We start from the raw sequence: 17,597 nt of genomic DNA on the forward strand, positions 1-17,597 counted from the left end.
TGCTCTTACTGTCTGAGTATGGAAATCACCAGTCTGATGCCTCAAGCAAACAGTATGCTACAACACTCAGTAGTATGCTTCAGCTGTTTAACTATCCAGGTAAAATAGACTACAGCTGCTTCTTCCGACCAGAACAGTATGAAACAGCTGGAAAACATTTTAGAGAAATCAGTTCACTTTTTTAAAACAGATCAGAGAGCTGCATATATTGCTTCCTATACCATTCTATCTTTGCTAAATTTGGTTTAGTAAAAGAACATCTCATCTATTCCCTTTAAAACAATGTTTATTTTTTCTATGGGTTTCATGTTGTCATCCAGAAAGGATGTTTTCATTCTTTTCTTCCACAGTGGGCAATGACACAGAGAAGGAAAAAAGCACTGCCTGAAATAAGCAAAGTGGAGGAAAGGAAAATTGTATTTTAGCTGCATCAAAGCTGCCATATAATCATTCTGTTACTACTAGAAGTCATTATTTTATTATTTTCTACTTCTGCATAACAACAGCACATTGGATTAACCAATCCAGAGCAGATAGGTGTTTTTTCTGCAGAGGGATGTTACTTGGTTAACAGTAACAAATTCTATTCCCTAAGTGTGTGTGATAAAATTCATCTTTTAATTTGTGTGCAAACTACTGCCTGTACCCTAAAACTGAATGCTGTGTTTTCATAAATCTCTGTGAGTGTACTTCAATTAAATTTACAACGTTTTATGTGTAATTCTTTTTTATTCCTGGGACTGTCTAGCACCACTTTTGGTAAATGAACCCCCTCTTGGGTCATTTCTACAATGTGGAGCAGAACTGTTATCTTTCTGCCTCATTGACTAACTATCTCATTTCCAGCCTCTGAAGAAAAGCTATCTTTTTTCCCCCACCTTGCTTATACTGCTTTTATATTCCACGAGTGCAAGTTTAGTCCCAGTCCGTGCCACTTAGTTTTATATACGTACATATATATTAAAAAAGGCACTAATTTAATGGTCTGTAATATTTCATAAAAACTTCCTCAGAAATCAAAATAATAGCACGTATAAAAGATTTCCTAAATGAAAGAGGCGAGTAAGTCAGGAGCGCTGTAAAGCACAAAGAAGTCATTCATCTGAACATTAATCCAAACACAGTAAAGTCTGCACCACAATAAATATTCTATTTAATGGATTATTATTGTCATTAGTTTTATTTCAATTCTAAAACCATGAGGCATTATTCTATATATTTTGCCATGTGAATATGTTCCTATTTCTTAAACTAAACAGAATCTTAATCAAGTCTCTGGAAAATGAGTGAAGCCCCATGTAAAGTCCAATGAGTGAGTATTTGTCCTGCAAGGTGGGAACTGAAAGGCAAATAAACTAGGGAGTTTAAATAAGTAAGAATCAATATCTCATTCCCCTCCTGCTGTTTCCTACTGCTTAACAGTTTTAAGTGTAGGCAGTTTCTGGTATGAACTGGTTAGAATCTGTGAATGCAATAAGCCACTTGTGTTCTCAAATATCTTCTAAGAGTTGTATGACCTGAGGTGGTCAGTCAAAGCCATGTGCTGGGATGTTCATTAATTTTGTAGAGAATTAAGTTACCCGTTCATATTTTTATGGTCCTCAAAGCAGGCATGAATATTTCTTCTTCCTCATGATTGAAATAAAATGCTACAGAGAAAACAAAAGGAGCTAAAAATGTAAACCATGGAGCGCTGTGCAGCAGAGATAATTGTCTCCAGTGATGGATGCAAAGCACATGCATTTTGCATCTGAGGGGTAACCCCCCAAATAAACTATTGCGTAACCTTACTCTCTGTTCTTATAAATGTGCTTTCAATTTTCATATTGCTGATAGTAATCTCTTGGGTCACATTTCATGTCTTGCCATGTTTTCACAGTAATCTTTTATGTAGACCCAAGTATTTCAGCTCTGCCTACTTCAAACAGTTACATTGGACTCAACACAAATTATTTCCTTAAGAATAGCAAAGCACATCAGGGTATGCACATCTTTTTTCTGTGTAATCAGAGGCAGAAGCTTCCTTCCTACAAGTTAGACCAATATGGAGCAACTGGAAAATTGCCAGAAGCAGACCTGTCTTTTGCAAAGATTCAGCATCTCCATCCTGTTTCATCCATCCCACAGTGTGGTTGTCCCAAGTAAACAGAACATCTGGCACATAATAAAATGCATCTTTAAGAGACTTGTACTATCATTATCTTGAGTCTGGTGGAACTTTCTCCGTGTAAAACTTTAACCAGTATGAAACACAGAGATCTCTATCATGAATAAAAGGTCCAATGCCTATGTGTGCCTTCACAAGACCTGTAAAGTTACTTCTCCCAACCTTACTACTTGTTAGAATCTAAGACACTACACTGGGTACCTGAACTTTATACCTTCCGTTAAGGATCTATACTGAGCAGCACTGGGATCATGAGGTTTAGGTGAGTGAGAAATATCAGCTTATGCCTTTTCTCCTCTTATTCATAACCCATAAAGAAGTGCTCTTAACAGTGGTAAGTTTAAAGTTTACTTCTGAGCTTGGAAGTTTCTTCATTCATGCACATTTAATAGTGTGTACTGAGGTGATGGTGACTGGGATGATGTGTTAAGACTAGTAAGTTTTAACACATACACAACTTGAAGCCTCAGGATTTACACCAAAGGATGCACTTTGTTGACCTGGTTTCAGGCACATAACTACAGCCTTGGAAAATCCAGGCAGATAGCAGTCAGATTAGCAGCTGTCCTTGCTGTAAGGGTCTGGTGTGACAAATGGGCTTGAGGTAGATAAATTTTTTATTATGTCAAAAATATCTCAATATTGCCATTGATTCATCTAAAATCTGTCAGAAGTACAGCTTTGAGAAGGTCCCCCAATTCTTGTAGAAACATATGTCTAATTCTGCAGATGTGCTACAAAGACATTCTTTTATTTCCCATAGGAATTTGATGGTGGACTGAAAAAGCAATCTGACATATTGGATGCAGGTCTGATTGAGCTGAATATTGTTTTCCACATGACTAGTTTCATTAGCAAACACAAAATAAACTGTCTGAAGTTACTGGCACAAAATAAATAAATAAAAGTAATTAAAAATAAATAAATCACAATGAAGAACCTAATGTATTTGGTTTTGTAATGAGGTGTGTCTTTCTTTCTTTTACCATTGCTTTTTTACCCCAATTAATCAGAGAATGATACACAGATTGGCTTTGTTAGTGTTGGAAAAGCCTTCAGATTTGTTCAAGTAGTCATACCAGCTTAACGCCATGCTATCAAACACTTTATCCATCACTCTCATTTGCATTCGGTTGTTCCTGTGCTTTATTTTATTCCATGCTCACTGAAGTACAGAAGAGTAAAACCTATTAGGTTTCTTTCTTTGTGCTGCTTATAAATAATGCAATAAAATATGTAATTTATGTATATAAAGGCTGCTTAAAAAATAATTATATAATGTTGGCCAACAGCATTAGAGGTGAATGTTGGCAGTATGGCAGGAGAGGTTGAACCTTCCTGCCAGTATTCCATTACATTTGGTTGCCTTGTGATAGATGGCAGCAGAGGGGCAGGCTGACAAAATGGCATCCTGACATGGAAGTGTGGTTGAAAGAAAGGTCTGTCACTGAATTCCTCCATGAAGAAAAAATGGCACTCATTGACATTCACTGATGCTTGCTGAATGCTTATAGAGACCAAACAGTGATTGTGAGCACAGTGAGGAAGTGAGTGAAGCATTTCAGAAGTGGTGACAGAAGCAGTGGGTCACCTCTGCTGGTGCAGCTTTTTACAAGCACAGAATGCAGACTCTTTCTTTTTAATCTTGTTCATACCTATGTTGAAAAAGAGCATTTGGTATCTGAGAATTTGCTTCTATCAAATTGTGTTATTGTGTTCTTTATAGCTGTTGCAGTTTCCATGATAATAAATGGTAAATATTACCTTTGGAGCAACCTGTGTGTGTGTGTGTGTGTGTGTATGTATATATGTGTATGCGTATACACATAGCAATACAGATCGGTATGTGTACATACATAGGTACAGATATAGAAGATGCAGTTCATCTCTTGGTTAGTTCAAATCGAAGGGAGGGCATCCCTTCCACTCATGTTTCAGTTTAGCATTTTCTGTTTACTGTAATTATTTGCGTTGTATTGAAAGTTTATTATCAAATCAGGTTGTTATAGAAACTTTTTAACTCAAATTAAAGTTGTGCCACTTGGAATAGAACCTGTCTTCTAAAATAACATTTAAACTCAAAAGTCAAAGTACTGAAACACATGTATTTTTCCTGTTATTGTAATTCTGCCAGAATATTAAGGGGAAGATGGTCGTTTTTAGAGAGAGACCTAAGAATTACTGTTAGTCTTTCTGTCTTTGCACTGTAGCTAAAGGAGCACAGCAGAAACTCCAGCTTAACCTCAGCATTTCAACCCCATATTCCATTTTATTTATTTTTATTCTCTGCCCATTGTAATGATCTGTGTTTGAGCATGGTCTTATCCATGATCTGCTGTCATGCTGATTGAGCAGTCAGGCTGATGTTTCCTACATGGAAACAGAGCTCACAGCCTGCATCTCCCTAATCAGAAGTATCTGCTTGGTGAACAGGAAAGGATGCCCTCAGGTGCCCAGGCTAGTTTCAGATAGCAAACCTATAACAGCGGCCATGGCTGCCTAGGAATGTTTAAACTATAAATTCTGTTGCAAAAATTAGAAGCTCCTGATTTCTTCCTCTTCGATTTTAAAATTCTTACTTAATATAGTTAAGAGCTCTTTACTGATACCTTAAAGCTTCCAAGGTTCAGCTATGGTGCTAATTGTCCATTGAAACTGATAGAGCCATTCCCAAACATACTTTTTGTTTTTCTAGATACAGTTCAAAGGGAATGAATTAAACACTGTCTTCCATAGAAAGCTTGGTCTAATCCATCATTTCCCAGTACTGCTTCAGTGCTGCCTGCTTATCTCTACTCAGCCTCCCCTGCAAGGAGGCAACGTTTTCTTATAATTTCCCATACTTATGCTGGTTTGACTCCTTACTCCATACCCCTTGCTCCTGGACTCTGGTGTGTTACCCTCTGCTCCCTTTTCATTCACTATCTGCTGGATTTTTCCTGCTTCTTTGCCCTCAAGCCTAGTACAATATGGGAACATCGCTGAACGCTAACCTCCAGTGTCAGCCCACCTTGACTGGGGAGGTGGACTTGACTTATTGCGACTCAGCTTTAATGTTTGTGAAGATGTCTGGAAATTGTGACTCAGCTTTAATGTTTGTGAAGATGTCTGGAAACAGGAATTAATGCCTGTTGGGTATTTTTACCACTTTACTTTCTGAAAATAGCCTTTCTGTGTTTATAGTATTTATTATTATTTTTGTTTGTTTTCCATCAATATCTTAGTAAGAAAAATTGATGCTTAAGTCTTAAGCAGCTCTGAGTATCCTTGTGAGGCAGTTAAATAAAACTGTGGCTGAGAATAGTTTGTTGACAACTTTAAGTTGTGAACATAAAATTAAGGAAAAGTGTGACTGGTCCTGTTGTGTGATTCTAGTACAACTTCATACTGCTGCAGGTCTGCTCTTTGTCAGCACGTGTGTGGCATAAAGGACTTCCATCACAAGACTTTTTCTCCTTGTCCTGTTTAGGAAACTACCAGGCAGGAATGTCTATGCCCAGATGCACAATGAAAAAGAGCAAGAGATGACAAGCCCTGTTAATCATAGCGAGGACACCCAGAACATCATCCAGGGTGAGGAGTTTATTGATGATGATCTGGACTCTCAAACGCTAGGTAACGCAAGAGGTAACTTCATTTTTAGTTCCTACATTTTTTTAAGTAACTCATTTTTACGTGATGTTCATTTTCATTTTAGCTTTATTTATTTGTTTGTTTGTTTGTTTGTTTTCCTCATCGTTTTCTGCTCAGATTTGGGAAGAAGCAGGTAGTACACCACTAACTATTATCTCAGTTCACTTCATTTTGCTTGCTTGTTATAAATTTGTATGGATAGACATGCTACACAGAAGCACAAGTACAGAGGCACTATAGTTTAATGCCAGGAGACTTATTCAGGCAATTTTAGGGAGAAATTATATTTCATAGAACAGCAAAGAACTGGTAGCATTTCAATTAATTCAAAAATCCCCTGAATTAGTGGAAAATCAAATGTATGCCAGTAAATTTGTAGAGTTGATGTTTCCATTATTTCGGATTGTATCTAGATCCATTGCTATATTTACCATTTTATTTCAGAGGCATTTAAATTTTTCATTATTAAAAACATTAAATTTATTCCCGTATTAAAAATTTTATGAGCTTTCCTATTCTAGCTGTTAATTTCCTAGTATTCATGGGGTGGTCATAAAGAAACTTTAAGACAAACTTTCTTTGAAACTCTGAGCAAATGATTTCAGTGTCAGGTAGAAGTATATATCCTGGCTCCCTGTGGTTATTTTTAATGTAGCTTTAGTACTGATCTGTTAAGTTCATTTCCTGTAAAATGTACCATTGTGTTCAGAGTGTGTTCAGGTCACAGTTTGAGAAGTGTAGGACAATGGAAAAAGCTCTCCAGTTCCATTCATACAAGTCTTGTGAAAATAAATCATATAACCCAAAGCTTCTGGGATTTGTGACAATCCTTTCATGGTGTAACAGGCAACTGTAATATTTTCATGAACCTATGGAAGGGCATCTGTATTGGCTGTGCCAGAGGTACCCTGAGGTAAGAGAATCATGGGAGGAAGAGAGATTTCTTTGATGTGGGTTTCATCTTTACTTTTTGTTGTAGATATCTTCATTTTCGTTTGCTGAACCTCATGCTACTTCAAGGTTCTTGGAGATGTTATTTCAGAGTACAGTGGAAGAGTCCACTTTTCTGCTTTGTTGTCTTTGTGTATTTCTCTATTTACTCTGACAAATAGTGTGTATGAATATCACTCTTTTCATTCAGATTTTGTAAGACCTTGCTTGCACTCCTGACTCTATTGGAATTAGGTCCAAAAACAACTCTGGAAAAACAAAGTCTCTGTTAAAACTGTTTGATCAACCTATCTCCAGGGTCTTTAGAGGAGAAAGCTGAATGCTAATGAAGTCCATGCAGACATTCCTGTTAAAGTAGAGCACTCAAACACCTCCAGTAATGTGCAAAAATATAACTTTAAATGGTAGAAAATCCCTTCTGGCCTATTTACAGAAGACAGCTGGTAATGCTGGAATAAAGAAAATTTACCCTTGTTTGTGATACATTTGCAAATAAGCTCTGCTTTCCTATTGCTGGTTATGTAAGCCTGATCCTGCACTCCTTACACAGAGAATGAAATACCACGTGTCTGGGCAGAATATTGTTAAGGTTAAAGGGTGCAAGATCACAATGTTTTGATGTGAAACTTAAGACAGTTAGTAAACGCAACTCTTGAGGTGATTTGTGCTTCTGCCAGGTTGTCAACACCAGAAGTATTTCCAGCAGAGCATAAAAAGTTCCTTTCTGTGGATCCTAATCATCTATATTCATCAGCTACTATATTCATACAGCTTTTATACACAAGACCGTATTTAAGAGGAAAAACTATATTTCAGCTCGCTGCACCATTCTGTTACTTGTAACACATTCTACTAGATTCAGTATCACTCATTATTGCCAAGAAAACATTCCTGTTCTATGTTAGTCTGGGTAGAGTACAAAACATGTTCTAATCCATGCTTGATATAAAATTCTGTTTTACAATATTTGCAGAAGGTTCCTATGCTGTGGAGATCCCTTCTAATTCTGGTGATCTTTCTCCCTCCCTGTTGGGAGAGGTCTCTAACAACCTCTGCTCCATGCACAGCAGGGTTTTGCAGGCCTAGCTTTCTGTTGTTCTCTCTTCTCATAACTTTTGAATTTCTGCAGTACAATATTTCCAGACTCACCCATCCACTTTTTTTGTTTTCTATATATTTTATGTTGCCTACTTTATCGCAACCCCCACCTTGGGACTCCTCAACACCATTACCTTGCAGTGACTCCTTCTGGGAGAAGTGGCAACTTGAACAGCTACAGAGTTCCCCTATTGCTGATGCCGGTCAGTGTCCAGTCCCAGGTCAGTGGCATGTTGAATGGACGCCTCAGGTGCCATTCTCCTCCCTCACCTGCACCCCTTGAGACAACTACACCTTTTTAAGCTGCAAAGAGAACCAACTTATGCTGTCACTGGGATAGAAACCATAGGAATTCACCACAAATTCACCACCATGAGCAAAAGCTTTAGGTGAAAGTATCTTGTAGGAACATGGAGCTGTTGCACCAACCATCACCTGATCTGTTTGATAAAGACACTCTGTGTATGTGATTGACTTGTCCCTGCAATAAAAAGTGGATTTATTTTGAAGTACTTGAAATACACTAATGCTGTCCTTTTTTTTTCCCCCCCTCTATTTTCACAGGCAATCACTCAGGCGTGGTTTTGAGCATCAACTCCAGAGAGATGCACAGTTACCTGGTTAGCTGATATTTACAGCTGAACGCAAAAACCGAAAGACTCTTCTCTGTATCATTTTATTTTTCCCTGGTGATGTCACAAACTTGCAAATATGGCTGTAAATGCTGGTGGAGAGAAGGTTCCCTAACAGTCCCATGGAAAAAAAGCGTCCATTGTCTGTTACTGGTGGAGAAGGATGCACATCTTGTGTTCACTAATGGCCTGAGAATTTGTTATTCAAACTCAAGCTGCAGTAGCAAATGTGCAGCCCTGGGCACATTCAATGCCACCTTCTTTTTTTCCTGTATAAGCTCTTGTTCTCTATGTTTATTTTTAGGAGGATTGACTGTAACTTTTTAATTATATTTTTAATTGAGGTATTCAGCAGAAGGATGGGACTTTTCAGCTTGAAAAGGTGATTTCTAAACCAGAACAGGTGCTGGTTGGTCTCAATGACATGGTTTCAGAGGGCCGTAACTCAGCAGTGGTTCTGTACTGGGAGAGGACTGAGCGAGGAGCTGGATGTTTTCCTGGTCAGTACAAGCTCTTAACTTAAATACATGTGAGACAATCTAATGAATTTAGGCCTAGGCCCTTCCTTGGACTAAACAAAGTGCTAAGTAGGTTATCTCATAATTATAGGATAACGCTCCTTTAAGTGTAGCAAGTCCTGACAAACCCTCAACACCAGTACCTCTCCTGATCCCACCCGTGTATGAGATAAACACACCAGCGTGAAGCTTTTCCCAGACCAGGTGCCTTCACTTACAGACGGTCATTTCAGTTGCTCTCTTCTTGTCTTCTGAATGAGCACCTCTAGGATGATGACAGCTGCCAGAGCAGTTATCATGTAACAACCCATGCTGATGGCCTGTCTCTTTTTAAATTTCCTTGGAGTGTAAATACGTCTTCATGGTCACTTTCATTGTAGGACTATTTTTTAAAGACTTGCTGTTAGGTCTGAGATGCCGGAAAGGTCAGAGCCCTCCTCCAGTTTGGACACTGCAGTCCCTTTCCTACCCACATCATCCCTTGGGATTTCAACTTTGGAGGCAGGGATGGGCAAACGCATACCCCAACTCCTCCATTTGTGTTGGTCTGACAAGCCAGAGGGCGTGAGGAGGGTCCATATCAATGGTATCAGGTCCGTGCTTCCTTTCTCTCACCACAGGGTGTCACTCAGACCCCACCACAGCAGTGGTCCCAACTTCTGCAGGTTGGGCAGGGGGTTGTAGTAAGGCATTTCTCTTGGAAACCAACATAACCTCTTCACTTTTTGCCTTCATTGGAGGATAAATAGCTCTTTACTCACTGAATGTCACACCAGTGCTAGTGGCAAGCTCCCACACCACCTTATGTGCAGGGAATACAGGTAGCTGTCTGCATCTGCCTGAGTAAACAAGCAGTAAATAATGAATGCTGGCAAGACACAAAAAAACTGTCTTAAAATTACTCCACGCATTGGAGTCATTCTTCTGCATAGCTGTGGATATCCTAGAGCATATGGTTGTCAAATACAGCAGAGTGGGATGTCATAATTCAGTGCAGTGATGTGGGCTCTCAGAAACCCCACAGGATGTATGTATAAAGCAAAGAAAATCTTGTTTAGAAATGTCATGTAGTGACCTGGGTGAAAAAGTTAAAGATGCTGAAAAATACTGCAGACTCCTCAGGAAAATAAATTCACAATTCTTTCCAAAATTTCTGCCTATGTAGTGGTGGAGTGCTGTGCAAACTGGCCCAGAGAGAAGCAGTGATCTAGCTAACTTCTGTGTTCAACAAGTGTGTGCTTAAATCCAAGATGTTACATGGAACCGAGTCTGCATTTCTCAAAGAGAAGTGTGCTATAGAATGCGCTGTGCATTGGAAATTTGGTTGCACCAGTGTTCTCTAGTGAAAATGGGATGGAACAGACAGTAAAATGGCATTGCAAACAGCTTGCTTGTTCCTGTGAAATGAATTTGAAGTGGGCATGGAGCATGGAGCGAGCAGGGGACTAGTCTCATGGTCAAGGTATGGGATGGAGATCCGAGCACTGAAATTGCTTTCCCACTGTTTGTCTGATTAGTTAAGGACATTGTTGGAACTGGGTCACACATCTGACCTGTTCTTTAGCAGCTACTTTCATACATTTAAAACAGGGTGATATGTGTCTCTGATAACAGCGGTCTTTTGGAAAAGAGTAGAATATTTAACCACGCGCTACTCTAATTAACACTTAGCACAATATAGTGCCTGTAATAATGTTTTTCAATGCTAATTAATTTGATTCATGCAGCACTCCTGCGAGGTTGGTTTGTCATATCTTAAAAGCATTGTCTCCTAAAGAGTTGTCAGTATTGTTATAACTGTATTAGCAATATCCAACAGATAATAAAGTAAGCTTTTAGTTCTCCATCAAGAGTAACTTAAATGAGTTATTTAGAAACTGAGAAAATACCATTCCTATTTTCCCATTTGCAATTTATCTTTAGATGAAAATTATCTCTAGTGTTAGGTTTTGAACTATGTCTGTGGTATATATATGTATATATGCCTTAAGATGCTTATATATGTATATGTATCTCCTTTACATAAGTCTGGTTACATGAATATACAGAAACTGAGTTCTTTCTTCGCATAAACGCCAGGCATATGTGCACACATGAGTACAGGCATTGTTTGTGCACACTCCAGTTAAGTTTCTTAGTGAGGAAGGGTGATTAGCTAAGAAAGAGAGGATGGTTGTCACACATCTGGATTCTGTACCCAGACTCTGGGCAAATTACTTAACCTGTATGTGCCTCAGTTTTCCCACCTGTAAAATGGCATTAATAGTAATTACCTACCTCACAGGGGTATTGTGAGGCTAAATCAATTACAGTTTATTCAGGATCTTCAGCGCAAGTACGTAATATTAGTAGTCATGCTTCTTTGTTTTACTTATAATGATTGCTGTTGTTTAAAGACGACTGAAACCAACCACAATTATATGTAACTGTAAAAATATCCATAATCCAAAACAGGTACGTAACTGTTAAAAATAAAAATAATGCAATTTGGTTTGAAAACTATTACTGGACCATATTGTTATGCAGTAGCATTGCAGCATGGGTTTGATCTTGCTAATTTGCATCCCAGGATCTTAAACTTCCTTTTCTGCAGTGTTAAATGGTCAAAGGTCTTATCAGTGTTGACAGTGGACCACACTAAAAACAATAACAACAAAACGGGTATTGTATTGGTATCATTTAGAACTTGTGGTTTTCTTAAATTGTTCCTATTTGCAATTTCAAAAACACCTGATACTTTTCAGTGCTGATATGAAGCATGCTTAACAGCCATCAAGATTTACAGCTATTAGCAGTGGTTTTCCTTTTGACATCGGATGTCTGAGATGGCTGTAAGGTGATCTGTCCAAATAATGTGCTCAGAAATGCCCAAAGACATCTAGTGACACTCACCCACCCCCAGTGTAAATTAATTTCTCGAGAATAAAGGCAATATAAACTTATGTGTGCTTTAATATCCTATAAAGAGGGTGGTGAAAGTGACTGTGAGGAAATAGATGGAGTGAGCCTGAGGCAAGCTGCTGTTATAGCTCCAATTCACATCCAATTTCTTTGAACTCTGTGAGGATATTCTCATTGAATTATATCATTCTTGGTGAGTTTTCTGCTTCCTTTGGCCAGTGGGAAAAGTGAAGTGTTTGTTCTCATAAAACAATTTGTTACATTACTGTCCTCTGGACAAACAAAGGCACATCACTGGTTTGCCATCATGAGTTCAAAGTATGAAGCAGATTTCAGGTGATGTTACTATGCTGGTTATCTGTATTTTAAGTCACTGAGTGGGAATTTTAAGTCTTTTTAGTGGGAATACTCTATTACTGCATGCTGCCTCTTTAATAGAGGTTAGCAGAGTGGAACTGCATTGGTTTCTATCTTCCTTACACAAATACATGTGTGTTTTTTCATTTGTAAGAAATGAAATGCATTTGTTTGTAGCTACTTTTTTGATGACAAACCAGTGATTCTGATATGCTTTGAATTTTTAATGTTATGTAAATTTGAATCTGATGTTGCTAAGTCAGTAACACGAATGACAATTTCAGTTGAAGATGTTCCCTTTGTTTCCCATAAAACTGTGCTGTAAGTTTTTTTAATGAAGCTTTTGGGGGAAAAAGAGACTAAAATCTTTTATTTCATTGCCAAATCATTTACATTTAGAGTTGCTTTTTATATGTTGATTGATACTGCTGTGTTTTTTCCATCTTCATTCTGGCTTATGATCAGAAAGTTTATAACCATTTACCTTTATAAATATATTCTTTTGAGGTGCAGGACTTTACTGTGTATCCAGGCCGTCTCTAAAGTTCCTTCCTCTATTTTTTTCCCTCTTCTAGATCCAATTGCATATTTCTTCTACTTTTCTCTCTGAGAGTGGCATATAGCCTAATCACACTTCTCTGTGAAAATCTTTCTAAAACTCACATTAGAATAACATTTAAGTGCCTAGAAGTAGTTACAGAGTCTGCTCAGTATGCTATCAGTATATTAAGAAGTCTATATTTTCATATTAGTTATTTGCTTTCATTATTTGCTTTCAGGATTAGCCCTCTGATGCCACTTAAGTGTTTATTCTTTCCATGGCTACAAGTATAATGTTTTTCACTTACTTTCAAGTGCAATCATTAAGTGACAAGTTTTGAAGTACCTTAGACCCCCAGTTAGCTTTAGCAATTAAGAACTGAAGCCCTGCAGTCTTTGACAAATGTCAAGGTATACACTCTTGTTTTCTTAATAGTCCTTCACAAGTCAGCCTTCCAGGCTGGCAGTTTTCTTCCTGTTCTTTTTGCTGCCATAGTGGACAGGAGTGCAGAAGGGTTTCACCATACCAGCAACAGACCCACCCCAGATTGGAACAGGAACCATCCAATGGACTCATTTTTAATTTATTCTACTTTCTTTTAAAGTGCGGAGGATGATACGTGCCATCAGGGAACTGAAGTCTGGTCATCTGCACAAATGGTACTTCAGAATGGTCTGAAGACAAAAGAATACATTCCTTTCAAAGCAAGCTAGGTTCAGATTTTGTAATATGCAAGGTTGTACTTCTTTAAGTCTTCAGACCTTGAATTTTCCTCCTGTCAAATGGAGTAGCAGATTACTGAAAATGTGAATTCTGGAGCTATGTTTAACTGAATATTTACATTCTTTTCATTTCTCTCTTTCTCTCTTTTTTAAAATTTAGGCTTGTCATAATTACTATTTCCAGATACTTTATGTGCCAGTAACAGTGACGTTCTTCTGGAAAACAGTATTTAAGACAAGAAATACTGAAAGGTTTAGAAATATGCCTTCACAAGTGCAACGATACAGCCCTGTAGGCAGTGGTAGGCTATGAGTATACTGGACATCATAACAAAAGTCTAATCAAAGACCTGTTATGATCTATATTCAAATATATCATTTTTAATAATCTCTCCTCAAATATATTCTTAATTGCATTCTCTTGTCTCTCTTTTTAGATGAAATTTCTTTTTAGGAAAGATATTTAGTCATTCTGAAAAGAAGTATATTCTTTCCCTAATGCAAGTTATTCAGTTCAGAATTATTCCTTGCCGTACTTTGAAAGTATTACATAAATGTGAGCTTTATTAGCCAGACTTGATTTCTGGGTTTCTGTAGAATTTGCATTCTTATGCCAGTTTGTTGCAGTGCAGTGGACATAAAGCCGTGTTAGGCAGCAATAATACGTGCAGCATTGTATGCTTTGTTTGCCTATATTTTTAATGGTATGATGAATATATTGATAATCAATAAGTTCAGGCACTCCAAATAACCTTCTTAGTATATATTGTATTTCTATGTTATTTGTTGATAGTTTTGTCTACTTTTTGCTACTTTTGTTCACTTCTTACAGAAACTGACTTTGATCTTTCAGATCAAGAGGCAAAATCAGCTTGTTCTCTTTAAATATCATAGAAACATATATACATGTGTATTCATTCACACCATTTACTTATTAAGTTAAAACACTTTAGGAAGTAAATCTTTCTAGAGTGATGAAAGAGATGCTTGGACAGAAGAACAGCAGACTTGTATCCACATAGCTTCTGAGACAGGCATCTTTTTATGGATTGCAAACAGGCAGAGCTACACAGATGTGTACAACCCAAAGATCACTTATGTGCATGCAGGCAATTCACAAGACATAGTAGTAAAGGAGCACTTTAAATACCCTGTTTACATGTACCAGGTTCACAGAAGGACAGTCAAATGGTAACGCTTACGGACTGTCATCTGAAACATAGGAAAATACTCAATTTACTGTCTCTGTTTGCTAGTAAATGCACCCCTCTCTTTGTTTGCTGACTAACTTTTGAGTTGCTGAACTCTTTGGGGAGATGATCTTCATTGTTTAATGCTTGGAACTTTGTGATAAGTACTTGGTGATACTATATAGAAAAATGTATCCAAATTGACTGTCTGCATTCCTTTCTCTCTGCCTCGTTTCCATTTGCAACACTTTAATACTTTCACATTTAACTTTGGCTCACATATTCTCTAAATCTTTCAGGGGCCCTTTTGCCTTTGAAGCCCTTTTTCCAGCTCTTTGGCCCAGAGGGCAGATAATTCTGTCTGAGATTGGGAACAGTTTTGTCCTCCTTGAAGGAATGATGAGCCTGTAACTAGCATTTTTTTTTTCCTCTCATTCGTATATATTGACTTTGCTGTCTGCCTTCAGTGGAAGAAATATATCTAACTGGCAGACATCTGTACCCATAATCTTCCAGATACCTCCTCCTGCCTCATTTCAGGTTATGAGGATGTGACACGATGTTTGCGCAAGTCTTCTAAACCTGGAAAATGGCTGAAATAAAGAGGATCTATTGCTATGTGGAGGAGCAGTAGGGATCAGTCTTTTTGGGAACAGTTGTTTGGGTTGATGAGACAGGTCTGAATGCGACCTTTCCTAAAGGTGGAGGCAAATGGCTTTCTCTCAAGTACAATAAAATGCAAATTTACAAGTCACTGGATAGTTTTGGCAGATTCTTCCTGTTGGAGAAGCTTGGAGGTGATTGACATAACATAACTGTAAAGCTCAGAGGTCTTTTTGTAGAGTAGAACCTAGGTTAGAGGGGGAAGATATGCAGGAAAGGTGCAGGAGGGAGAAGAGCACAAGGTTATACAGGACAGAGAAATGCAAGGAGAAAGGCAGAGTTATCAGTTTTTATGATTCTGCCTTGAGTGCCTGATTTTATGTTTTCATTCAGCTATTTGTAATAGCATACGTTTTCAATATGCAGCATCAGGGACGTAAGTTATCAGCTCTACCAATTTAAAGACATCAGACACACAGTGACATCACATATGAGGTACATGGAAAAGAGTTTGCTTCCTACCAACCAAAATGCATCTGTATGTGCTTCAGAGGCTGCTCCAATGCAGCTTTATCTCTGAGATGAATGCAGGCCAGTTGCTAATGGTGCTTCTCCTTCTTATTATGTCACTGATCTGGGAGGCAAGGGAGAAGAGTTATTTTATGGATTAATTATGTGTATTGGACTTACAATGCTTAAATCCCTCTATGAATGAACTATGATTTTATAAAGTTTAGGGAGGATGAATGGAGCTGGTGAGTAGACAGAGCACTCCTGAGAGTAAATGCCAGACACTAGAGTTTACTGGACATGTAAATAGAAATGTTAGGTTTAGGTACATAGAATTCTTAGATTTCCAATACACACCAGACATTTGAGTACAGTTCCTTCCTTATTTGTCACTGACATGTTATGATTTATTTCTTCATGGGTGCATGGCACGAGATACATTTGCCACAGGGCAGGAGGCATTGGAGTGAAAACCTAATCACAGGGAGTAAAGAATTCTCCCCTCTTCACCTCAGTCTCGTCTGAGTTAGTTTTCTCTTGTTGTGGTTCTGCCAGCAAGATGGCCTGATGTCAAATGGAGATTTACTCGTTTTTATCTTCTTTGGTGTGACTGAGGGGAAAAAGAAGAAAAATTTCCAAAGGAATAGCAACTCAAAAGAGCTGCTGAACTTGATCAGCTTGTAGGGTGCTTCCCCCCCTTATGCTTTACTTACCACTTATTTTCACAGTTCTGTGCACTTTGGTCTACCATATATTTGTTTCTTTGCAAGAGCGAAAAGAAGTCATTCTAAAAAATCACACTGGAACATCACAAATGGGGTTTTAGAGGACATCAGATGTATTACCCTTCCTCACCCAAACTAAAGTATCCCAGTATCATGAGGCACTGGCAGAGGCTGCCCAGGGTGGTGGTGGATGCCTCAACCCTGGGGCTAGTCAAGGTCAGGCTGGATGGGGCTCTGGGCATCTGATCAATCTGTAGGTGTCCCTGTTCATCTCAGGGAAGTGGGACTAGATGACCCTTTGAGTCCCCTTCCAACTCAAACAATTCATTGATTGTATGATCATAACTCTACTCTCACTGATGAATCTGTGCTACGGATATAAATACATCCAGGATTAGGAACTGGAGAAAGAGTTCAGAAAGAAGGAGAGTTGGAATGGGAGTATTTTCCATTTTAAGAGTAAAGGATGAACGCTCTCATATTTACAGTGCATCTCTGGCTGTTCCAACGTGTGGGTCCAAAATCTTTCCTTCCTGACTTGGACAAATCAACCATATATATTTTATTCACATTATCCATAGCAATAATGTGGGGAAAATAAAGGATAATTAAACCAAATTCAGTATCTTCAGGCTAATTAGAGGTACTGCTCTTGGCAAAGCCAATAACATTAGAGCTAAGCTTGGCACACTACCTGTGAAATTTTGCAAATCGATCCTCATTTTGTTATGTGGAGCATCATTTATTTGCTACCCTAATTTATGGCCATGCAGATTCACAGACATTGTTAGGTAAACTGTGATCGAGAAGAGAGATGTTCATCCATACTGAATCAGAAATGTAGCTGCAGTTGTCATCTCTCTGCACCCAGATGCACACAGCTGACTTCACCTGGAATTCTTATTCTGATAGTTAGCGAGTGTGTTTTATATACACATTTCTTAACTACTTGCAACTGCTTTTTTAGAATACAGTCAACAAATGGGAGATGGTAAAGTAGGCAATATTGGTGGTAGGTGGATGGTTGGATTAGATGATCTTACAGATCT

The 17,597-nt window shown here is 38.2% G+C and overlaps 1 protein-coding gene across 10 annotated transcripts in view; it reads left to right on the forward strand.

Annotated features, from left to right (window-relative positions):
• The window catches only part of SORCS2 (sortilin related VPS10 domain containing receptor 2), a 513,640-nt gene extending 502,139 nt beyond the window's left edge, over positions 1 to 11,501 (forward strand). For 2 of the 10 annotated variants that reach the window (XM_032444044.2, XM_085547394.1), the window contains exons 26-28: positions 5,637 to 5,794; positions 7,991 to 8,070; positions 8,414 to 8,614. In XM_032444044.2, coding sequence (XP_032299935.2) covers positions 5,637 to 5,794; positions 7,991 to 8,070; positions 8,414 to 8,437 — 262 coding nt within the window. In that variant the 3' untranslated portion in view covers positions 8,438 to 8,614. Of the gene's footprint in view, positions 1 to 5,636; positions 5,795 to 7,990; positions 8,071 to 8,413 lie in introns of all 10 variants that reach the window. The other 8 variants (XM_085547385.1, XM_085547391.1, XM_085547386.1 and 5 more) reach the window with 8 other exon arrangements.
• The last annotated feature ends 6,096 nt before the right edge of the window (positions 11,502 to 17,597 follow it).

Source organism: Coturnix japonica, chromosome 4, assembly GCF_054131305.1.
Source record: "Coturnix japonica strain WE chromosome 4, WE-NBRP24, whole genome shotgun sequence".
Classification (NCBI taxonomy): Eukaryota; Metazoa; Chordata; class Aves; order Galliformes; family Phasianidae; genus Coturnix; species Coturnix japonica.